At 48.1% G+C, this 22215-nt stretch overlaps 1 protein-coding gene across 1 annotated transcript in view; it reads left to right on the top strand.

The window, feature by feature from the left end:
- The first annotated feature begins 328 nt into the window (after positions 1-328).
- Positions 329-22215, top strand: part of MALT1 (MALT1 paracaspase) — a 74877-nt gene continuing 52990 nt past the window's right edge. The window contains exons 1-4 of the mRNA XM_015416848.1: positions 329-441; positions 4116-4282; positions 6706-6827; positions 12375-12525. Coding sequence (XP_015272334.1) covers positions 329-441; positions 4116-4282; positions 6706-6827; positions 12375-12525 — 553 coding nt within the window. The remainder of the gene's footprint in view (positions 442-4115; positions 4283-6705; positions 6828-12374; positions 12526-22215) is intronic.

The following is a 22215-nucleotide window of genomic DNA, read 5'->3' on the forward strand; positions in this document are numbered from 1 at the left end:
GGAGCTGGAGCCTCAGCGCCGCGGGGGGGGGGGCGGGGGCGTCTTCCGGGGGCCACGGGGGTCTTCGTCGCCTCCCCTGCCGCCGCGGTTGCCAAACCTGGATTGAGAAATCCCTTGGAGATTTAGGGGAGGGAGCCTGAGGGTGGCGGGTTTGGGGTGGGGGGAACCTCAGCAGGGTATAAGGCAGCCGTTTTCCTCTACGACCTCTCTGTCGTCTGAAGATCAGTTGTAAGTCCAGGAGACCTCCAAGCCCCACCTGGAGGCTGGCAACCCTGTCTGCAGCCGTGAAATCCGCCTGGTCGCGGGACGGTTTCACTTTAAAGCATTCATGGGAAGGTTTGATGTTGATGCCTTCGGCTTCAGCCAGCCCGGGGGTTTCCTCTCCCTCTGGAACAGCTGCAGAGCAGAAATTCAACTGGTGAAGCGGTTATCTGCCTGGGAGTGAGGGAGTTTGTCTGCTGATGGTCTGGGGAGGGACGAGAGCCTTGCCAGAAAGCAAGGTGGCAACTCTGTTGTTCTTTAAAGCAAACAAGCAAACAAAACGTCCCAGGAAGAATCTCTTAAATTAGGACTGGTTAAGAGATTTTGGCTCCACAAGGCCAGGGTTCTTCTGCCTCTGGAACAGTTGCAGAAGGTGCACAGGTGAAGTTTTATCTGCTTGGGGTGAGGGAGTTTGCTGAAGGCCCAGAGGCACAAGAACCTTGCCAGAAAAACAAAGTGGCAACTCTGTTGTTAGTAGTAGTAGTAGTAGTAATAACAACAACCTCTCCAGCAAGAATCTATTAAGTTAGGGTTGGTTAAGAGATTTCCCACAACTGTTCCTCTGTCTTGAACAAAGACTTGTGTTTTCTCATTCATCACGGATAGTATCTTAACATACCCTGCAATTCGCACCTATTACAGATGTTAACTAGTTTGAAGATAGGTTCAGGTGGGGTAGCCGTGTTGGTCTGAAGCAGTAGAACAAAGGTTGAGTCCAGTCAGGCACCTTTAAGACCAACAAAGTTTTAGGCAAGCAGAAGTTTTATTCAAAAGCACACAAATGCTTATACCTTGAATAAAACTTTGTTGGTCTTAAAGGTGCCACTGGACTCAAACTTTGTTCAACTCATTTGAAGCGTCTGGTGAATGGTTTTTTGTGTTTTCTTTTTTTTTTTTGGTTAGCTGTTAAACATACACAGGCAGGAAAATGCGGGGGGAAGCGTGGCTGTTTGCCCCGGAGCAAAATAACGGCACGGCTGCACGATCAGACCTCCTGTTGAGGTCCCATGGTTAAGGGGGAGGTGCCAATCACAGGACAATCCTGCCTCATGGCAAAGAAGCGGCATCCGGTCCCCTCCAGGAGGAGCTTCAGCCAGGCCGCCCTCCCGCCACGCCTGCACCTCCCCCTCTGCCGCCCGGTGCAGAGAGTTTCTCTCGAGCAGGCCGAGCCAGGAGTGGGGGGGGTACGGAAAAGAGGAGGAGGCTGTGTTGTTTGTTTTTAAACGAAGTGTGTGTGTGTGCATGCGCTGTTGGGTGCTTGTGTGCATCCCGTGGAGACTTGGGGAAAAAAACCTTTTAGCAACAGGACATGGGCGGGTGCCGGATGCCATGACCTACCACCGGAAACGCGATCAGGCGCCCGCCCTTGCCCTGCGGTTTCCAGAAACTAGTACCTTGGACGTACTAGTTTTTTACCCCGCATCTTCGGCGGGAAGCCTTGGGCTCGCCACGGGAGCTCTACGCTTCCCAGATGTGGCGCTGTGATCGCGCCCGGAAAATCCGCCTATCTTCCGTCTCTGTAGCGCGGCTAATGCTCCGTGTGACCGCAGCCACAGTTGTGTTTCACTCTCACCTTCCTGCTTTCTCTCGATCCTTATTTTTGTTTCCATGCCCCTTATATAAAGTGACTGCCCAGTGAGGATTCACTTGTTGTGTCTGGAGAAGTTCACAAAAGCTTGTGCTGGGATAAGCTAATAGGCTAATCTGGCCTGAACTAGCTGAGACAAAGAGGGGAAAAGATCTCAGGGTCCTAGTTGATAGCTCAGTGAAAGTGTCCACTCAACATGCTGCAGTGGTGAAAAGGGGAATGTGTTAGGGATTATTAGGAAAGGGATTGATAATAAAATGGCCAATATTGTAGTGCCCCTGTATAGATCTATGGTGCAGCCTCAATTGGAGTCCTGTGTACAGTTCTGGTCACCATATCTCAAAAAGGACATGGCAGAGCTGGAAAAAAGTACAGAGGAGGGGCAACCAAGATGATTCGGGGGTTGGAGCACCTTCCCTATGAGGAAAGGCTAAAGAATATGGGACTTTTCAGTTTTGAAAACTAAGAGGTTTATAAAATTATGCATTGAGATGGGGAGAGTTGACAAAGAGAGCTTTTTCTCTCTCTCCTAAAATCCAAGAACTCGGGGGCATCCAATGAAGCTGATGGGCAGTAGGTTCAGGACGGACAAAAGGAGATTCTTCTTTACACAGAGAGTGATTAAAATGTGGGATTCGCTGCCAGAGGATGTAGTGATGGCCGCAGGAATGAACAGCTTGAAAAGGGGATTAGATACTACTAGCCATGGTGACTGAGAGGAACCATCATGTTCATAGGCACTAATCCTCTGAATCCCAATGCCAGGAAGCAACATCAGGGGAAGGCCTCGGCCTCTATGCCTTGTTGTTGGCGTCCCAGAGTAACTGGTTGGCCAGTGTGTGAGACAGAATGCTGGGCTAGATGGACCACTAGCCTGATGCAGCAGAGCTCTTCTTACGTTCTTAATAGAAATTTATTAGTCTTCCAGGTGCCTGTTTTTCAAAGTGCGATAGATCCAAAACGACTGCCCTTCTGAAAGCTTATTACAGCAGCTATGAAAAACTTCCCCTGAACCTACTTCCGATCAGTTTCATCGGACGCCCTCAAGTTCTAGGATTTGGGAGAAGGAGGAAAGGTTATCTTTGTCCACTCCCTCCAGCCCATGCAAAGTTTCCAGTTGTCTTCTGGCTCAGTCAGTCCTATGCCTTTTAACCTGGGAAGGATGTCCCACTGTGGGGTGTACCCCTGCGTAGGGGCGTGGGTGGGATTGCAAACTTACCCTCCCTATAAAAGTGACTAAAGCTGCTGAAGTGGGGGGGATATTTGATGGGGGGAATAAGCTGGTAAACGGACCAGGCTGACTGCCTCAGATGTGGGTGATGATTCACTGGAACTGCCCTGAGGACGAATGCATTGGCCCATCACAAAATCCATGTAATAATACTTATTAAAACCAACCAGAAAACTCACAATACAGTGTGTAAGTGTCAGCAAGCTGCCAAATGTTCTTTTAGGTTCCTGATCATATTCTGTGTATGCTCTGATACATTGTGCACGCAACGTAGTCTTTCCCCACCCCACGGGGAGCAGCGCTTCTGTACCCATGCGCATGCCTAGACACTGCCTGCTTGCAAGAAATTATTTGCTGCTTGGTTATCTGTCCCAAGGTCACAGGTGTTGGAGTGGAGTATTCTGTGCTTCACTTCTAATGAGGGGAAACTGTGAGAAAGGCTTTGTAGTAATAATAACCTGGCCGTTTGGTTCCCAGGAAAGTAGCCGCGCAAAAGAGGCTTTTTGGCTCGAGTGGGAATTATAATCATTGGCTGTAACCATTTTGAATGTGCTTTATGCTTGTCTGCTCTGTGGTCCCTGGTTATTCTAAACAGAGAATCTGTTCAGTGACTCATGTCTGTCAAATAAAGTTATCCTTTCTACAAGGGTGACTCCGTTGACTTCGTGAGACCTGACAGTAAGCTTTTGAGTTCTCCAGTACTCTCCATCAGGGTTCCGGGCAGAGGTTTCCCCGGTCCCTGTGATTCATTGCAGGTACCCTTCTTGCTTACTTACTTTGTCATGCTGGTGTGCCTTTGTTAAAAGGAACCAAGAAGTTGCGTGGAGGAACTTTTTTTGTATAAATAGCTGCGAAGCTCACAGTTGTGTGCTTGGTTTAGTGGTATTTCTTGGCAAAGGAACACTTTTTTTGTGGAAGCCTGTCGCTGAGAGAGAATTGGTTTTTATTTCCGTAATTGGCCGGTGCCTATTTATATAAAAATGTACTTCTCGGCTTCTCTTTTTCCCACCTGGAAGTGTTATGATTTCTTTGCAGTCCTAAGGAGCTGGAGCAGTGTTCTCTCCAAGTACTGGAGCCTGATGGAAGTCCCAGCAGGAGTCTCCTTCAACTCTTGGGCGAAAGGGGCTGCACCGTGTTGGACCTCAGAGAGCTGCTACAGGCACTCGAGCACAGTGAGGCTCTCCAGTGCCTCACTCCTCCAAGTAAGTTTTGAGTTTTCATGATAAAGCCACTTCTCTGTGTCTTTGACTGAACATTCTCTTTGAGGCGGGCTGTGCTGTGGTTGGTGTAGTGGGTGAAGTATTAGACTAGGTGCTGGGAGACCCAGGTTCGAATCCGCACGCTGCCATGGAAGCTTGCTGGGTAACCTTAGGCCAGTCACTCTCTCTCTCAGCCTAACCTACCTCACACATAAAATAGAGGAGCAGGGTGTGATGATGTGACCAATTTGGTTTCCCGTTAAGGTAGATAGGTAGGTCGTATTTATTGTGTAGGGCCAAAGGCCATTAGGAGCTGCGGTGGCTCAAGTGGTTAAGACGCTGAACTGCAGGCTGTGGAAGGTCAGTCGTTCAGCAGTTGGAGACCCGGGTGTGCCGCATGACGGAGTGAGCTCCCATCTCTAGTTCCTGCTCCTGCCAACCTAGCAGTTCGAAAGCAAGAAATTGCAAGTAGATAAATAGGTACCACTTCGGTGGGAAGGTAACAGCGTTCCGTGTGCCTTGGTGTTTAGTCATGCCGGCCACATGACCACGAAACGTCTTCGGACAGCGCTGGCTCTTCGGCTTTGAAACGGAGATGAGCACCGCAACCCTAGAGTCGGATTCGACTGGCTTTTGAGCAAGGGAACCTTTACCTTTACTAAAGGCCATTACAGTTGTATGAGTGTTAAGTGCTGTCAAGTCACCTCCAACTTATGGCTGGCTCCTTCTTGGGCGATTTATAAACATAATATAATAAATAAATAGAAATATGAATTAATCTCCTCCAAAACATTGTATCATTATCAGCCTGGCTCAGGTCTTGCAAACTGAAGGCTGCGGCTTCCTTCACTGAGTGATCAATCCATTTCACGTTGGGTCTTCCTTTTTTCCTGCTGCTTTCCACTTTCCCTAGCATTATTGTCTTTTCCAGTGACTCGCTTCTTCTCATAATGTGAGCAAAGTACGGTAGCCTCAGTTTATGACAATTCTGTCACAGAGCTGTCAGTTTTGATATATCAGTGTGTGTGAGAACCATAATTAGAACTATAAAATGTGAGTTCCGTAACCTTCCCTGTTTTCTGAAAGAGCAAGTAGAGCTTAAATGCCACCAGTTCATGCAGTCTGTAAACGGAAGGTCAAAGTCTTCGTTATTGTACCAATGTTGGTTTAAGATCTTAGCGATGGTCTCCCACAAGATTTATAACGGCATGCAAAGAGGAATGCACCTGGCTAATTAGTTCTGCTCCATTGGTTTTCAATTCCAAGCTGGTAGTTTTATATGGATGTTTTGAGGACATTGAGACAAAGTCCCTGTGTTGTTAATCCTGGAAACTAACTTTTGCAAGTGTTAGGAAGGAGGAGGAGAAGAAGTGGGGGAGGGGACTAGATTTATACCCCGCCCTTCACTCAGAGTCTTACAGTGGTTTACAATCTCCTTCCCCTTCCCCACAACAGACACCCTGTGAGGTAGGTGGGGCTGAGAGAGCTCTTTCGAGGACTGCTCTTGAGAGAACATCTCTGAGAGAACTTGTGACTGACCCAAGGTGATGCCAGCAGCTGCATGTGGAGGAGTGGAGAATCAAACCCGGTTCTTCCAGATTAGAGTCCGCGCTCCGAACCACTACACCAAATTGACTCCTGTTGTAGCATGACAGCAAAAAGTTTATAGAAACCGAATGCAGAATGAGAGATACAAGAACAGGTAGATTGGGATTCTTTAGTCCATGAATGGATTTGTGGGTCCTAGGAGGTTCTAAGGGCACATGGAACAGCTAGATTTGAGTTCATTAGCACCTTAGAGACTAGCAAGATTTCCGGGGTAAAAGCTTTTGAGGGTCACAGCTCTTTGACTCTTGAACACTTATGCCTTGAAAATGTAGCTGCCCCCTGAGGTGCTGCTGGACTCGAATCCAGCTCTTCTGCAGCAGACCAACACAGCTACCCTTTGAAACTACCTTTTGTATTTTTATTTATTTAAACTATTCAGAAGCCTCCCTTTCTCTTTTGCTTATTGCTATGGCTGATATCAAACTAAACTATTGAATAGAGCCAGTTTGGTGTAGTGGTTGGTGGTGCGGACTCTAATCCGGGAGAACCGGCTTTAGTTTTGCTGGTGTGACCTTGGGTCAGTCATAAGTTCTTTCAGAGCTATTCTCTCAAGGGCCGTTCTCTGGAGAGCTCTCTCAACCACATCTACCTCACAGAGTGTCTGTTGTGGGGAGAGGAAGGGAGATTGCAAGACTTGCATGGCGGGGGATTACACCCATCTCCCCCTCCTCCTCCTCCTCCTCTTCCTCCTCCTCCTCCTCCTCCTCCTCCTCCTTCATATTACTTTAATGGTAAAGACCCATCAAGTATACAGGCTTTAATCATTCATTATTATACAGCTCCTTTCCTTTCCTTCCCTCTCCTTTTTTTTTTTGTAGGTATAAAGATAGTTGTAGAACCAGAATCCCAGGCTGTGTTCTCTGGGCAGACGGTGAAGCTGAACTGCTTGGCAACTGGGCATCCACTTCTACATTATCAGTGGTTTAAGCAAGAAAAAGAGGTAACCACGTTGGAAAGTTCTCGAAGGGTGCTGGATGTATCGATAAAGGCTGGAGCAAAATTGTAAATTTCAAAATGGGAAATAAATCCGTAGGGGTGAAGGTGCTTCTCAGAGCTCATGGACATTTTGAGATATCCGTCTACTATATCTTCTGAATCATACTGGTAGCTTTGATCAAGACGAAGAAGAAGAGATTGGGATTGTACCCCGCCCTTCACTACCCGAAGGAGTCTCAGAGCGGCTTATAATCGCCTTTCCCTTCCCCTCCCCACAACAGACATCCTGTGAGGTAGGTGGGGCTGAGAGAGCTCTCTTGAGAACTGCTCTTTCGAAAACAGCTCTGAGAGAGCCATGACTTATCCGAGGTCGCACCAGAGAGCCAGTTCGGTGTAGTGGTTAAGCGTGCGGACTCTAATCTGGGAGAACCGGGTTTGATTCCCCACTCCTCCATTTGCACCTGCTGATGTGACCTTGGGTCCGTCACAAGCTCTGGCACAGCTGTTCCTGAAAGAGCAGTTTGTGTCAGAGTTCTCTCAGCCCCACCCACCTCACAGGGTGTCTGTTGTGGGGAGGGGAAGGGAGAGGGGGTTGTAAGCCGCTCTGAGACTCCAAGTGAAGGGCGGGGTATAAATCCAATCTCTCTCTTCTTCTCTTCATGTGAAGGAGTGGGGAATCAAACCCTGTTCTCCCAGATTAGAGTCCGCGCTCCTAACCATTACATCAAATTAGGGATCAAGGTGAATTGCAGTCATCATGTTGTATGGGAAGAGTGTGTGTGTTATGGGCAGTGTTTCCTCTAAGCTGAGTTAGTGTGAGCTAGCTCACAATTTTTTAGCCTCTGGCTCGCACATTTTTGTCTTGACTCAGGAAGGGTAGCTCCAGAGCAAACTAATTTATGCAGTAGCCAAATCGCTTGCTCACAACTTTAATGCCAGCAGCTCACAAAGTAGAATTTTTGCTCACAAGACTCCACAGCTTAGAGGGAGCATTGGTTATGTGCTGTCAGTTTGCTTCTAATTTATGGTGACCCTATGAATTAATGACCCCCCCCCCCAATTTCCTATTATTAATAGCCTTGCTCAGGTCTTGCAAACTGAGGGCTGGTGCTTCCATCCTGGATTGAGTCCATCCATCTCATGTTGGGTCTTCCTTTTTTCCTGCTGCCTTCCAACTTCTCCTAGCATTGTTCTCTTCTCCAGTGACTCTGGTCTTCTCGTGATGTGATCAAAATACTTTAGTTATTTGACCTTCTAGGGAGAGTTCAGGCTGGATTTGATCTAGAACCCACTTAATTTGCCTTTTTGTGGTCCACAGTATCTGCAAAAACCCTCCTTCAAGTAGTCCAATGGACTGGTTTTTTCCCTTGTTTTGTGTAGCTGCTTTTGGCTGAAAACTCAGAGTCGGCTACTGCGAAAGTGTATTTTATTTCTTTAAACATGGAATGCTCCCAAATTATTTTTGAAATCACTTCCCTACATTGTTTTGGCAGCTTAAAACCCGCCTTCCAAAGAAAGAGTTAAGTATTCAAATTCTGCCGATCTGTTTTACTAGGGAGTGAGTGAGTTTCTGTCTGGTAAATGACGCCCAAATCTATAAGGCCATCCAAATGTCGGTTATAAATCACTAACATCCAGATGCTGTGGCAGGTCCGGAGATTGTACTGTGGCCTCCAGTTAGTTAAGGCTTTAAAAAGCAATTGCCTGCAGACTGCCCTTCCAAAACCTGATTTGCTGTCAGATCGCAGTCAATTGCTCTTCTGTTCAGAGGTCTGTGCCCATTTCTGCCTCTCTTTATCCAAGGCCTGTTGTGCCGTAACACGATTCCCCCCTTCCTTAGAAAATGATGACTGTAGCTATTGTTAAAAGTTTAACTGGGTGTTGACCTTCAGTCAACATGCTGAATTGTTTTTCTGGCTGTGTTTCTAATAAAATGTCTAGGAAATCTTCACAAGGATCAGTCAAAGAGAAGACAGTTTCTGAACTAACAAGCTAGCCATGTGGAGTCCTTTACAGAGGATGTAATACCAATGACTATTTGAGTATTTCCCTCCCTTATTGATCATGAGTATTAGAAACATAAGAACATAAGAGAAGCCAATGTTGGATCAGGCCAATGGCCCATCCAGTCCAACACTCTGTCACACAGTGGCCAAAAAAAATACCAGGTGCCATCAGGAGGTCCAGCAGTGGGGCCAGGACACTAGAAGCCCTCCCACTGTTGCCAACCCAAACACCAAGAATATAGAGCATCACTTGCCCCAGACTGAGAGTTCCTATCTATAGCTTGTGGCTAATAGCCACTGATGGATCTTTGCTCCATATGTTTATCCAATTCCCTCTTGAGGTCGTCCATGCTTGTAGCCGCCGCCACCTCCTGTGGCAGTGAATTCCATGTGTTAATCACTATTTGGGTGAAGAAGTACTTCCTTTTATCCGTTCTAACCCAACTGCTCAGAAATTTCATTGAGTGCCCATGAGTTCTCATATTGTGAGAAAGGGAGAAAAGTACTTCTTTCTCTACCTGCTCTATCCCATGCATAATCTTGTAAACCTGGATCATGTCACCCCTCAGTCGTCGTTTCTCCAAGCTGAAGAGCCCCACGTGCTTTAACCTTTCTTCATAGGGAAAGTGTTCCAACCCTTTTATCATTCTAGTTGCCCTTTTCTGCACTTTTTCCAATGCTGTAATATGCTTTTTGAGGGAATAATTGATTGCTAGGAAAAAAATCATGGAGAATGTCCTGAAATACACACATAAATGCACATGAAGCTCCCTTATACAGAAGCAGATCACTGGTCCACCAAGGTGGGTATTGTCTGCTCAGACTGACAGCAGCTGTCCAGGGTCTCAGGTGGAGGTTTTGCACCATCACCTACTGCCTGCTCCTTTTTTGACTGGAGATGCCAGGGATTGAACCGGGGACCTTCTGCATGCCAAGCAGAGGTTCTTCCACAGAGCTGCAGCCCTTCCTCTCAATACCTTGAGCTCAGTTTTATTTAAAGGCTTTAGAATATTAGTATTTCCGTAGCATTTTAAAAACCTGATGCCCAGAAAGTCTACACTGGTAGGGTGAGGGATGTCAGTAGTTATGCCAGTGCAATTGCATAAAATGTGGTAAAGCGAGGTTAGGCCTGGGGCTTAAGCCATTGCAAGCGCTGAGCAAAGGAAGTAAAAAAATATGAGCAAGTAACACCAACCTATCTGATGGTCTTCACAGCTTTGCCATTTCCTTGATGAGGAAGATTAGCTAACTAATAAATGTATGTCTTTGTGGTGGTATAGGAGAGGCAGTTTGGTGTAGCGATTGAATGGAGGACTCTAATCTGGGGATCTGGGTTCGATTCCCCACTCCTCCACATGGAGCCAGCTGGGTGACCTTGGGTCAGTCACAGCTCTCTCAGAGCTCTCTCAGCCCCCCAAAATAATGAAGTAGAAGTAGAAGAAGAGGAGGAGTTGGATTTCTACCCTGCCCTTCCCTTGGAGTCTCAGAGTGGCTCACAAATTCCTCTCCCCACAACAGTCACCCTGTGAGGTAGGAGGGGCTGAGAGCTCTGAGAGAACAGCTCTTGAGAGAAAATAAGTCTAGCTCGCCGCAAAAAAGCTAGAACTTGAGGCTGCCAGACAGTCTTTGGATCTCCCGGCTATACTACACACAATGCCGTATGATAATTAATCAATCGATTTGTGGTGGTATGACTTCAGATTCAAGTCCAGCATGATGTACTAAACCACATTAAGTCAGAGGACTTGTTTTAGAAATTTCTTAGTGTCCCCCCCCCCCCCCCGTGTGATGTAGTACCTACAATGTCCAAATTGTTCCATAACTCTGCTCATCCTCGAATTTCACTGGATGACCTTCATCAAAGCAGCTTCTTACAGCTTAATCTAAAGGTAAAGGTAAAGGTTCCCTTGCTCGAAAGCCAGTCGAATCCGACTCTAGGGTTGCGGTGCTCATCTCCGTTTCAAAGCCGAAGAGCCAGCGCTCCCCGAAGACGTTTCCGTGGTCATGTGGCCGGCATGACTAAACACCAAGGCGCACGGAACGCAGCTTAATCTACCCGCACATAAACATGGAAGCGTTTATTTATTTAAAATGTTTATTAGCTACCCTTACAGAGCCCAAGTTGGCTTACAGTATTAATAAAATACAGTAGATTACATTAAAAATTTATTTATTTATTTATTTTTCAAATTTATACCCCGCCCTCCCCAATAGGCTCAGGGCGGCTGAAACCAAAATTCAAAATCACAGCTCAGGACTGCTGGTAAACAACTAAGTGCAGTTCTAAAGAAAACCATTTTCAACTGCTTCCTAAAGATCAAACGTGAGGGGGCCGGATGCATTTCCCTGAGGAGGTTGTTCCATAATCCTCTCCCAGTGATCTTAATTCCTGGGCAGGGACATCTGGCACAAGATGGTCCTTCAGATACTCTGATCTCAAGCCATGTAGGGCTTTAAAGGTCAAAACTAGCACCTTGACTTGGGCTTGGGAGTGGATTGGTAGCCAGTGCAATTGCTGAAATATCAGGGTCACTTGCTGTCACTTGCTGCTTTGAGGATGGAGAGCCAGTTTGGTGTAGTGGTTTAGAGCATGGACTCTAATCTGGGAGAACTGGGTTTGATTCCCCACTCGTCCACATGGAGCTGCTAGAGTGACCTTGGGTTAGTCACAGTTCTTTCAGAGCTGTTCTCTCAAGGACAGTCCTCAAAAGAGAAGAAGAGTTTGGATTTATACCCCGCCCTTCACTTGGAGTCTCAGAGCGGCTTACAAACTCCTTTCCCTTCCCCTCCCCACAACAGACACCCTGTGAGGTGGGTGGGGCTGAGAGAGCTCTGACACAAACTGCTCTTTCAGGAACAGCTGTGCCAGAGCTTGTGACTGACCCAAGGTCACATCAGCAGGGGCAAGTGGAGGAGTGGGAAATCAAACCGGGTTCTCCCAGATTAGAGTCCGCACACTTAACCACTACACCAAACTGGCTCTCTCAGCCCCACCTACCTCACAGGGTGTCTGTTGGGGGAAGAGGAAGGGAAGGAGATTGCAAACTACTCTGAGACTCCTTTGGGTAGTGAAGGGTGGGGTATAAATCCAATCTCCTCCTCCTCCTCCTCCTCCTTTGTAGTTGAACCTTTGGTCTATCATCAAGACCAAGTCAAACCCTTGGTCTGTCAAGGCCAGTATTGTCTACGTTGTCTGACAGCGGCTCTCCAGGGTCTCACGTCTAAGTCTTTCACATCACCTTCTAAAGATGCCAGGGATTGATTGTACCTGGTACATTCTGCATATGAAACAGATGCTGTACCCCTGAACCACAGACCTACCCCAAAGACAGAGTAACAATAGGATAACACCATGATGCTCTAAGGAATGGTGTGACGAAATGTGACGATCAGTATTCATCTGAACCATTTCTGGGCTTCATAGTCTCGTTTTCCTTACCAGTGGGTTTGACCACAGCTCTCATATAGAAAAATCTTTGTCCTTTATTTTATATTATGGTTTGTGCTAAGCGTTTCCCCCCCCGCCCCTTCCCTGTGCAACATAGATTCCACATGGGAATTCTCCAGAGCTGGTGTTCAACCAAGCAAACGCAGACGACACTGGCTTCTACATATGTCGAGTGAACAGCGGCTTTTCCTTTGTGTTCAGCCAATGGGCACAGCTGACTGTCTGTGATCTCCAAAGGACTTGCCCGGGTGAGTTACAAAACACAACAAATGATCATTAGGGCCAGGAAATACTTCAGACCAAACACTATCTTAATAAGCTTCCATTGTATAATATGTAAAGGTAAAGGTTCCCTTGCTCGAAAGCCAGTCGAATCCGACTCTAGGGTTGCGGTGCTCATCTCCGTTTCAAAGCCGAAGAGCCAGCGCTGTCCGAAGATGTTTCCGTGGTCATGTGGCCGGCATGACTAAACACCAAGGCACACGGAACGCTGTTACCTTCCCACCGAAGTGGTACCTATTTATCTACTTGCAATTTCTTGCTTTTGAACTGCTAGGTTGGCAGGAGCTGGAACTAGAGACGGGAGCTCACTCCGTCATGCGGCACACCCGGGTCTCGACCTTCCACAGCCTGCAGTTCAGCGTCTTAACCACTTGAGCCACCGCAGCTCCTGTATAATACGTAGTATGGTGTAATACAGTTCGTGATGGTGATCATTGATCCTTGTAGCGTATTGCTAGATTGATAGAAGTGCCGATGGCTCAGATGACAGCCATTGTTGACCGAATGGCATTTGCTTCCGGGAAGTTCAGGCTTTCTTTGTCTCCTGTTCAACAGGCCACCCACATATAGGTCAAGATGTAGGTGAGCACAGGACTTGGCCTTTCCCCGGCCTCCTCAGTTTTTCCTCTCAAGAAGCTCTCCATGGAACTCTGGGGTGCTTTTTAAGACGAGGCATCACTGAAGGCGCATTATGCGTATTTTTTTGTTTTAAGGTTGATTACAACATCAGAGAATGATCATTCCTGAGTATAAACAATTAAAGGAGAGTCATTACTTGAGCCCATGAGCCTGTTTTAGTAAAAGTAAGCAGGTCACAAGCAATGCTCCCTCTAAGCTGTGGAGTCTTGTGAGCAAAAATCCTACTTTGTGAGCTATGGGCATTAAAGTTGTGAGCCAGCCATTAGGTTGCTTCATAAATTAGTTTGCCCTGGAGCCCTCCTTCCTGAGCTGAGACAAAAATCTGTGAGCCAGAGGCTAAAAAACTGTGAGCTAGCTCACACCAACTCAGCTTAGAGGGAACACTGGTCACAAGTGAGGAACCCCTTCTAAGAAGGAGGAGATAATCAATGTTTTAGAGGTCCTACTGGTGGAGGGCCTTGATCTGGATGGCCCAGGCTAGCCTGATCTTGTCAGATCTCGGAAGCTAAGCAGGGTCGGCCCTGGTTAGTACTTGGATGGGAGACCACCAGGAAAGTCCAGGGTTGCTGTGCAGAGGCAGCAATGACGAACCACCTCTGCTGTTCTGTTGCCTTGAAAACCCTACAGGGTTGCCTTAAGTCGGATGTGACTTGATGGCACTGGATACCACTGCTAATGGTAGAGTGATGGTGTCCTCACAGGCAAGTAGATGTCCACGGTGCTTGGAAGCCATGCTCACATGAGTGAACGGGATATAAATCCAATCTCTCCTTACTATATCTGAGTTTTCGTGTCCCTCTTGCCTCAACATTCCACATGCCCCCACAGCCTTTGGCTTCCAGGCTTGTCACGCAGGAGGTCTGCCAATCCCCTGGCTGCATTCCCTCGCTGCTTGACTCAGTCCTGCCCACACAGCCGCCGGCCACCGTCTCGCCCTCAGTCTGCAGCGAGCCGGCAAAGGATGCTCCCCTGGCCGGAGGCTACGGAGACCCACTGGGAGGGAGGGAGGGGGCGGGGCAAAAGGCCAAAACACGGACGGTGGAGGAGCACCACTGACAGCCCCCTCCTGCCCACTTCTCCTTCTCTCCGCCCTCCCACCCTGTGGAGGTACAGCCCCCTCAGAAGCGTGGGCCCGAGTGTCGGAGAACCTCTGGCAGCACCTCAAGCGCCGCGCAGCAACACGGTCTGCGCCTGCGAGACAGTCCACGGCCCCACTGGGAGACAGTCCATGGTCCCACCCAGGGCCAGGGGAAGACAGACCTCCGGCTCCAGGGGAGCCCACCCAGTGCTCACTGTGGGGTCCCCTGCCACCTCTGCTCTGAAGGCAAGCCCACGACACACGGCCACTGCTGCTGGTGCCAGTCACGGCCAGGGAAGGGCCGACGGCCACGTCAGCCACACCAGGCCTGTTGGGGAGAGGCTTCCCTTGCAATGTCACGACGGCAATGCTCCCCCACACCCCACCTCCGAGCCCAGCCCGGAAACACCACCCTCCCCCCCTTCACCGGGCCCACCGCTCTCTGGTACGAGATGCTCGAGCCCTGCCCTGTGCTGTGCCACCACCCAGGGAATCCGTGGGTCCCCCCCCCCCGAGGGGATGAGAGGTACTGGCTGCCCCAGCCAACTTCCTTTCACAGCGTGAGGCGGCTACGGCCCCCTTCCAAGTGGGACAGACTGTGCGTTGATTCTACAGGGAGCACTTCTATGCGCTTCCCATGGCCCGCCCCCATGGAGGAGACGGCGACCACGGAAGGGGACGAGGCCGACATCCACGACCTCCACGGGCCCCGGCACTCGCTCAGCAGCTGAAGGCGGCACTCCCTACCCGAGGCCAGTAGAGATGCGTCGCGCTGGGACACCAGTGTGGGCTCCTTTCTAGAGCTTGTTGTCTTCATTCTCACAACGGGCCTTCTTCCTAGAAAATACATAGATAAAATAATTCCAGTAGCCAGTGAGTTCTGCTATCTAGGTGGGTTGAGGAGAACTGCGTTTTCCTGGAACAAAACGTCCATTTGGGAAAATATGGCTCATCCACAGCAGAAGTCCGATGTTCAAGAAGGATGTCTGGACTGTAAGCATTACGTTACTTGTTTGCTTCAAGAAGAGCAAAGTGGCATTAATGGCTGAAAAAACTGACAGTCTGGAAAAACCTTTAGGGAGTCTTTCTGTGGTCAGTTTCTAGGTTTTCCTGAAGGTTGTCACTAATATTAATAGAAACTGCGTGCGTTATCTTCTGCCAGTTTCTTCTTTTTCACACACCCCAGACTATACTTCTGGTTTCGTAAGTCTTTTTCTCTCCCCCCCCCCCAGTTAAGCTGTTTCCTAATTCACAGAATTCTAGAAATCTTCCTGTTTAATCTGTTGGCATGCAGTAATACCAATCACACCAAATGTCAACTGTTTCGTAACTCTCGACTTGCTGTGGTTTGGAATTTTAATGAGACATAATAGGACTCTCAGCAGACGTAAGCGCCACTAAGCAATTCTGAATCCCCAAAGAGAAGACTATATATAATCATATGACAGTACAGCAGAGTACTTGCAGAATGCAGTGGTAATGTTCTCTGTGTAAATTTACGCCAGGGAGGTAAGCATGCGGGAAAAACAGATTAATATTATGATAAGGTTACATGGGGAAAAGCTAGAACACCTGGAATGTTCTGTGTGATAGTCATACATATCCTTTGGTTAGCAGAAATAAAGCAATCTGTATTATTCTTGTCACCCCACTTGCCCAGTTGGTTTTTGAATTGCCAAAAAAAAAAAAAAAAACTTCTGAAGGTCTAGACTAGAATGGAACAGCAGGTCTTTTGTAAATGCATGCCCTTCTTGCCTAAGACCTACTTAACCCAGAGGTTTTCAACGTGGTGCCCGCCGGCACCTTTCCTAGCACCCACAAGTGTTTTTCAGGGCCGCGGTGGCTCAGAGGTTAAGACACTGAGCTGCAGACCGGAAGGCCAGTAGCTCGGCAGTTCGAGACTTGAGTGCCGCGTGACGGAGTGAGCTCCCATCCCTGGCCCCAGCTCCTGCCAACCTAGCAGTTCGAAAGCAAGAAATTGCAAGTAGATAAATGGGTACTGCTTCGATAGGAAGGTAACAGCATTCCGTGGGCCTTGTTATTTAGTCATGCCGGCCACATGACCATGGAAAAGTCTTCGGAGAGCGCTGGCTCTTCGGCTTCGGAACGGAGATGAGCACCGCAACCCTAGAGTCAGATTCGACTGGCTTTCGAGCAAGGGAAACCTTTAGGTAGGTAGGTAGGCAGGCAAACAGATAGATGGGGGGGGGCGGTTTCTTCTGCTTCCCCACAGCATTGTGGTGCCATCATGCATCTCCTGGGTGTCCCCTGCCTCTTCTGTGATATTTCCCAAGCCTGCTTTGTTGTGATGTTTGGGAAAGATCACAGCCAGGGGTCATTTCGTAGAAAAAGAGCTAGGGGGACTCATTAGCATAACTCATTAGCATATGCCACACCCCCTGACATCAGGGGCCCGGCGGTGGACCTGCAAGGCCGGCAGGAGTGCGAGGAAGCCCCGCGAAGGCCCTCCCTGGCCCCAGGCAGGCAGGGGTGGGGAGAAGCGGGGAGGAAGCAACTTACCCTCCCTCTTCTCCTGCCTCCTCCTGGCTGAATGAGGGCTGGAAGCGGGGCGGCCGGAAGCAGGGGGCGGGGCTTCGTCATGTGCCCCTCCCCCCGTACCTCACCCGGGGGAACTGCGATCCCCCGCGTTCCCCCCCGAAATGACCCATTGGCGCCGTTTTCCCTGCCCACAGTCACTGCAATAGCCACCCCCCACACACCACCAACGGACACTCTCTAAATGTTCTTTTTCTTTGGCAATTGCTATATTGATATATCAGTACAATGGTATTTTGGTTCCTCAATTACCATTTTTTTTAAAAAAGTCATCAGAAAAAATTGTGGCGACCATGGGCACTGGGACAGGGGAAATGTGGGCAGCCCACCCATGTGGAAGTCCTGTGGCCAATATGCAACACTAGTAAGAATGGTTAAGCCATGGAGACTTGTCACCATGTGGAAGAGGCCTTATTTTGTTAGCTACTTCAATGAAACCCCACCTTGCTCCCCAGCTGGGGGCCCCAAAAGCAGCTTATATAGAGAGCCAATTTGGTGTACTGGTTAAGAGCGCAGACTCTGATTTGGGAGAATGGGGTTTGATTATCCACTTCTCCACATGAAGTCAGCTGGGTGACCTTGGGACAGTCACCGTACTCTCTGAGCCATATTCTCAAGGGCAGTTCTTGGAAGGGTTCTCTCAGCCCCACCTACCTCACAGGGTGTCTGTTGTGGGCAGGGGAAGGGAAAGGAGATTGTAAATTCGAACTTTATTCGCCTAGATCCTTGGTAAAGAAGATCAATGAGCACTTTAAATTTAATTTTTATTGTGATTGGCTTTTAAACTGTACATGTGTTTTAAACTATATGATATATGTTTTTATTGTTGCAAGATTTCTTGCCTTGTTAGCCGCCCTGAGCCCTACGGGGGAGGGTGGGGTATAAATCTGATTAATAAATAAATAAATAAATAAATAAACAAACCACTCTGAGACTCCTTCGGGTAGTGAAGGGTGGGGTATAAATCCATTAGCTTCTTCCTTCCTTCCTCTTCCTTCTTCTTCTTCAACCTCAGGTTAGGCTGAGGGTGTTTGACTGGCCCAAGATCACCTAGTGAGTTTTTACAGCAGAGCAGGGATTCGAACTTTATTCGCCTAGATCCTTGTCCTCCACTACACCACACTGATTCTCAACGAGGGGGAGATGGTGTTCCAAGATGAGAGTGCAGGACTGTATTTTCGCCCTCTGTACTCTGATGCTGGCTGCAGAGAAAATACACGGCTTGTTTTAAAAACTACACTGCTTTTATCAGATGTTCTAGTAACTTTTGGGGTCTGGCAAAACAAAAACCCAGAAATTAGCTGTTGTAGATTTTTCGGGCTATATGGCCGTGGTCTTGGCATTGTTGTACCTGACGTTTCACCAGTAGCTGTGACTGGCATCCTCAGAGGTATAACACAGAAAGGTGGAGTACTCTCTGCGTCAAAGTGAGAAGAAAAATGGTAGGCAGGTAATTTATATCTACTCAGGAAGATGGGGTAGGGCTGAGTCATTATCTCGTGGGAGTTCCCCAGGTTGTGAAACATGCTAATGGAGGAGCTTTCCTGAGGAGGTTCTTTTGTATATGGATTGGCTGTTTCCTGTGGAGGTTCTTTTGCATATGGATTGTTTCCTGAGAAGGTTTCCTGTTTCCTGAGGAGGTTCTTTTGCATGTGGATTGGCTGTGGAAACTTGTACTGCCAATTGCTGGGGGATGATGATTAGGGGCTGGGGATCTCCACCCTTGCCAGCTGTTGGTTGCTGCTCACATCTGGGTCCTGTGGTTCCCCAGCCCGGCAAAAAGGGCTTCTCTGGTGGAAACATGCTCAATGAAAACTTTGCTCCACAGTTTTAGGGATGCCAGCCTCCAGGTGGGACCTGGGGATCCCCTGGAATCACAGCTCATCTCCAGATGGCAGAGATCCATCCCCCTGGGAAAAAAATGGATGCTCTGGAGGCTGGACTTTATGGCACTGTACACCACTGAGGTCCCTGTCCTCCCCAGGTCCCACCCCCAAATCTCCAGGCATTTCCCAACCTGGACCAGGCAACCCTAGGTAACTTTCATCCCAAGGGAACCAATACTCGTTAGTGCCTGATCGATCTCTCGCTATAGATAATGCTGGACATGGAATTCCTACGAGTGCATAAACATGAATGTTTGAATAGTGCACATGAGTGCCCATTACGAAAAGGAGAAACGGGAAAGTAACTGTTTATTACTGGATGGGCCAGTCTAGGCTGATCTTATCAGATCTCGGAACCTACGCGTGGTCGGCCCTGGTTAGTACTTGGATGGGAGACCACCCAGGACATCAAGGGTTGCTACGCAGAGGCAGGCAATGGCAAAGCCACCTCTGAATACCTCTTGCCTTGAAAACCCTGCGGGTGGGCTCTTTTTGTAGCAGGAACTCCTTTGCATATTAGGCCACACACCCCTAATGTAGCCAATCCTCTAAGAGCTTACAGAGCTCTTCTTACAGGAGCTACTATAAGCTCTTGGAGGATTGGCTACATTAGGGGTGTGTTGCTTAATATGCAAATGAGTACCTGCTACAAAAAGAGCCCAATGCCATCAATACTCCCTCTAGGCTGTGGAGTCTTGTGATCAAAAAGTCTGCTTTGTGAGCTACTGGCATTAAAGCTGTGAGTGAGCGATTTGGCTCCTGCATAAATTAGTTTGCTCTGGAGCCATCCTTCCTGAGCTAAGACAAAATGTGTGAGCTGGAGGCTAAAAAACTGTGAGCTAGCTCACTCACACTAACTCAGCTTAGAGGGAGCACTGGTTGCCATAAATCAGCCGTGACATGAAAGCTCTTTCCACCCCCATCAAATCTCCCTTATAAGAGTAGCCCAGGAGTGGGATGCATCTGTTGTTGTTCTCTCTCTCTCTCTCTTTCTAAAATGTAGGCTCCTGGTTGTACGTGACCTATAAAACAAGAGGAACTAGGACAGTGGGGAGACCAGAGGGTGTCCAAGAATGCAGCACATGTCTGTTGTCGAACCTTTAATCCCCAGGTCCGTGGCAGGCTGGGGGCCAACTGCTGCATGCGTCTGGATTGTCTAAACCTGCTAATCCACAGACACTGCTGTGATTGACCACAACAACTGAGTTAAGACCCCACCATGGAGCCTTCCCACCCCTAATTGTTCAGTGCGCTCCTCACGCATTCCGTGCAAGCCTCAAGCCCTACTCATGTAGCGTGTGCCTTAGAAATGTCCAGCCCCGGCGGCTTAGTTGTTTTTATTTTAAATGCAGTTAGGAGCATGCATTAATTAATTTTAAATATTAGTTCGCAAAACGTACTCTGGTGCCAGGCATTCTTGAAGCACTCTGAGTCTTATAAAAGGGAATTCTCAGGGTGGAAAATATGCCTGCCCCCTCCCTAAGGCAGTATGGGTTGCAGGGAATAAATGCATTTTTGCAAGGCCACTTTGTGCAATCGTAAAACAAATATGGAGGGGGAACTTCAGAAGCCTAGATCGTAGATATATCTCTGCTTTGGGGAATTGCTCTTTTCCTTCACACATTGGACCCAGGAGTGTGAACTGTGTCCTTTGCAATTCTCTTGGGAACTTGCGTGACTGTGTCCCTTTCAGCACTCTGCTTTTAATCTATGTCCTCCAAGCAATTCTGCTTGGAGATCTATGTTTAATCTGTGTTCTCCAAGCAATTCTGCTCTAAAATCAAATTCAACCTTCTTTTTAATCCAGGTTTCCCTCCCATTCCGCACTAAAATTGAGTTCAACCAGTTTGGTGTAGTGGTTAAGTGCGCGGACTCTAATCTGGGAGAACCGGGTTTGATTCCCCACTCCTCCACTTGCACCTGGCTGGATGACCTTGGGCAAGCAATAACTCTGGCACAGCTGTTCTTGAAAAAGAGCAGTTTCTGTCAAGAGTTCTCTCAGCCCCACCAACCTCACAGGCAATGTTCCCTCTAAGCTGTGGAGTCTTGTGAGCAAAAATTCTACTTTGTGAGCTACTGGCATTAAAGTTGTGAGCGAGTTATTTCGCTGCTGCATCAATTAGTTTGCTCTGGAGCCATCCTCCCCGAGCTGAGACAAAACTGTGTGAGCCAGAGGCTAAAAAACTGTGAGCTAGCTCACACGAACTCAGCTTAGAGGGAACTCTGCTCACAGGGGTGTCTGTTGTGGGGAGGGGAAGGGAAAGGAGTTTGTAAGCCGCTCTGAAATACCTTTGGGTAGTGAAGGGCGGGGTATAAATCCAATCTCTTCTTCTTTTTATTGCGGGTCTCTCCCCCCCCCCCCTTCTGCATTATATGACCTCCCTTCAGAAGTCAGCCGGGTTTCAGCCTGCTGTGGCCCCAGGTTATTTGGAATGCTGTTTTGCTGTGACTTAAATTGCCTCCACACTGAGAAAATCTGGAGTGGCAGGCAGATGCGGAAAGGACTGTCGTTACTGCAATTACATTTTCTTTATGTTAATTCCTATGGGGGAAATATATACACGAGTCAAACATTACAACGGGTACAAAGAGTTATGGTTGGCTACTGTGGTGTGTGGGCTAGCACTGTAGCAATGGCTGTAAGGCAGTAAAGGTAAAGGTTCCCTTGCTCAAAAGCCAATCGAGTCCGACTCTAGGGTTGCGGTGCTCATCTCCGTATCAAAGTCGAAGAGCCAGCGCTGTCTGAAGACGTTTCCGTGGTCATGTGGCCGGCATGACTAAACACCAAGGCGCACGGAACACTGTTACCTTCCCACCGAAGTGGTACCTATTTATCTACTTGCAATTTCTTGCTTTCGAACTGCTAGGTTGGCAGGAGATAAGGCAGTAGACCCATCTATATAATTAAAATGTCTCTGGCAGTCACACCAATAAAGGAGGTTGGTCACATCCAGTTCCTACTGTGTATCACTGGTGATAAATCTCATTCATCTGGCTCAGAAGCAGCACTCCCAATGTTCTCCTCTAGAAATGCACGCACACCCAAAGGAAAAAAATAGCAATGTCATTCCCATCATGGTATTTGGCTGTGAGCCAGGATCTGTGTATTACATGGGCTGTCTTAGTTAAGCAACCTGAATAGCCTGGACTAGCCAAACTTGTTAGAGTTTGGAAGCTAAGCAGGGTTGGCCCTGGTTAGTATTTGGATGGGAGACCACCAAGGCAGTCCAGGGTTTGCTGTGCAGAGGCAGGCAATGCCAAACTGCCCCTCTGAATGTCACTAGCTTTGAAAACTCTACAGGGTTGTCATAAGTCAGCTAGAACTTGTTGGCACTTAATTATTATTATTATCTTAGCTTGTGCTGAGCAAAATGCAGTAACCCAGCCAAGACCCTTTCCCATGTTCCTTGGAGGAAAGTTAAATCAGATGTAAACTGGAATGAAACAATGTGATGTGTAGTGGTCTGATTCAGCTTTTTGAAAGGACCTTTAAAATG

Source organism: Gekko japonicus, unplaced genomic scaffold, assembly GCF_001447785.1.
Source record: "Gekko japonicus isolate JY-2015 unplaced genomic scaffold, Gekko_japonicus_V1.1 scaffold278, whole genome shotgun sequence".
Lineage (NCBI taxonomy): Eukaryota > Metazoa > Chordata > Lepidosauria > Squamata > Gekkonidae > Gekko > Gekko japonicus.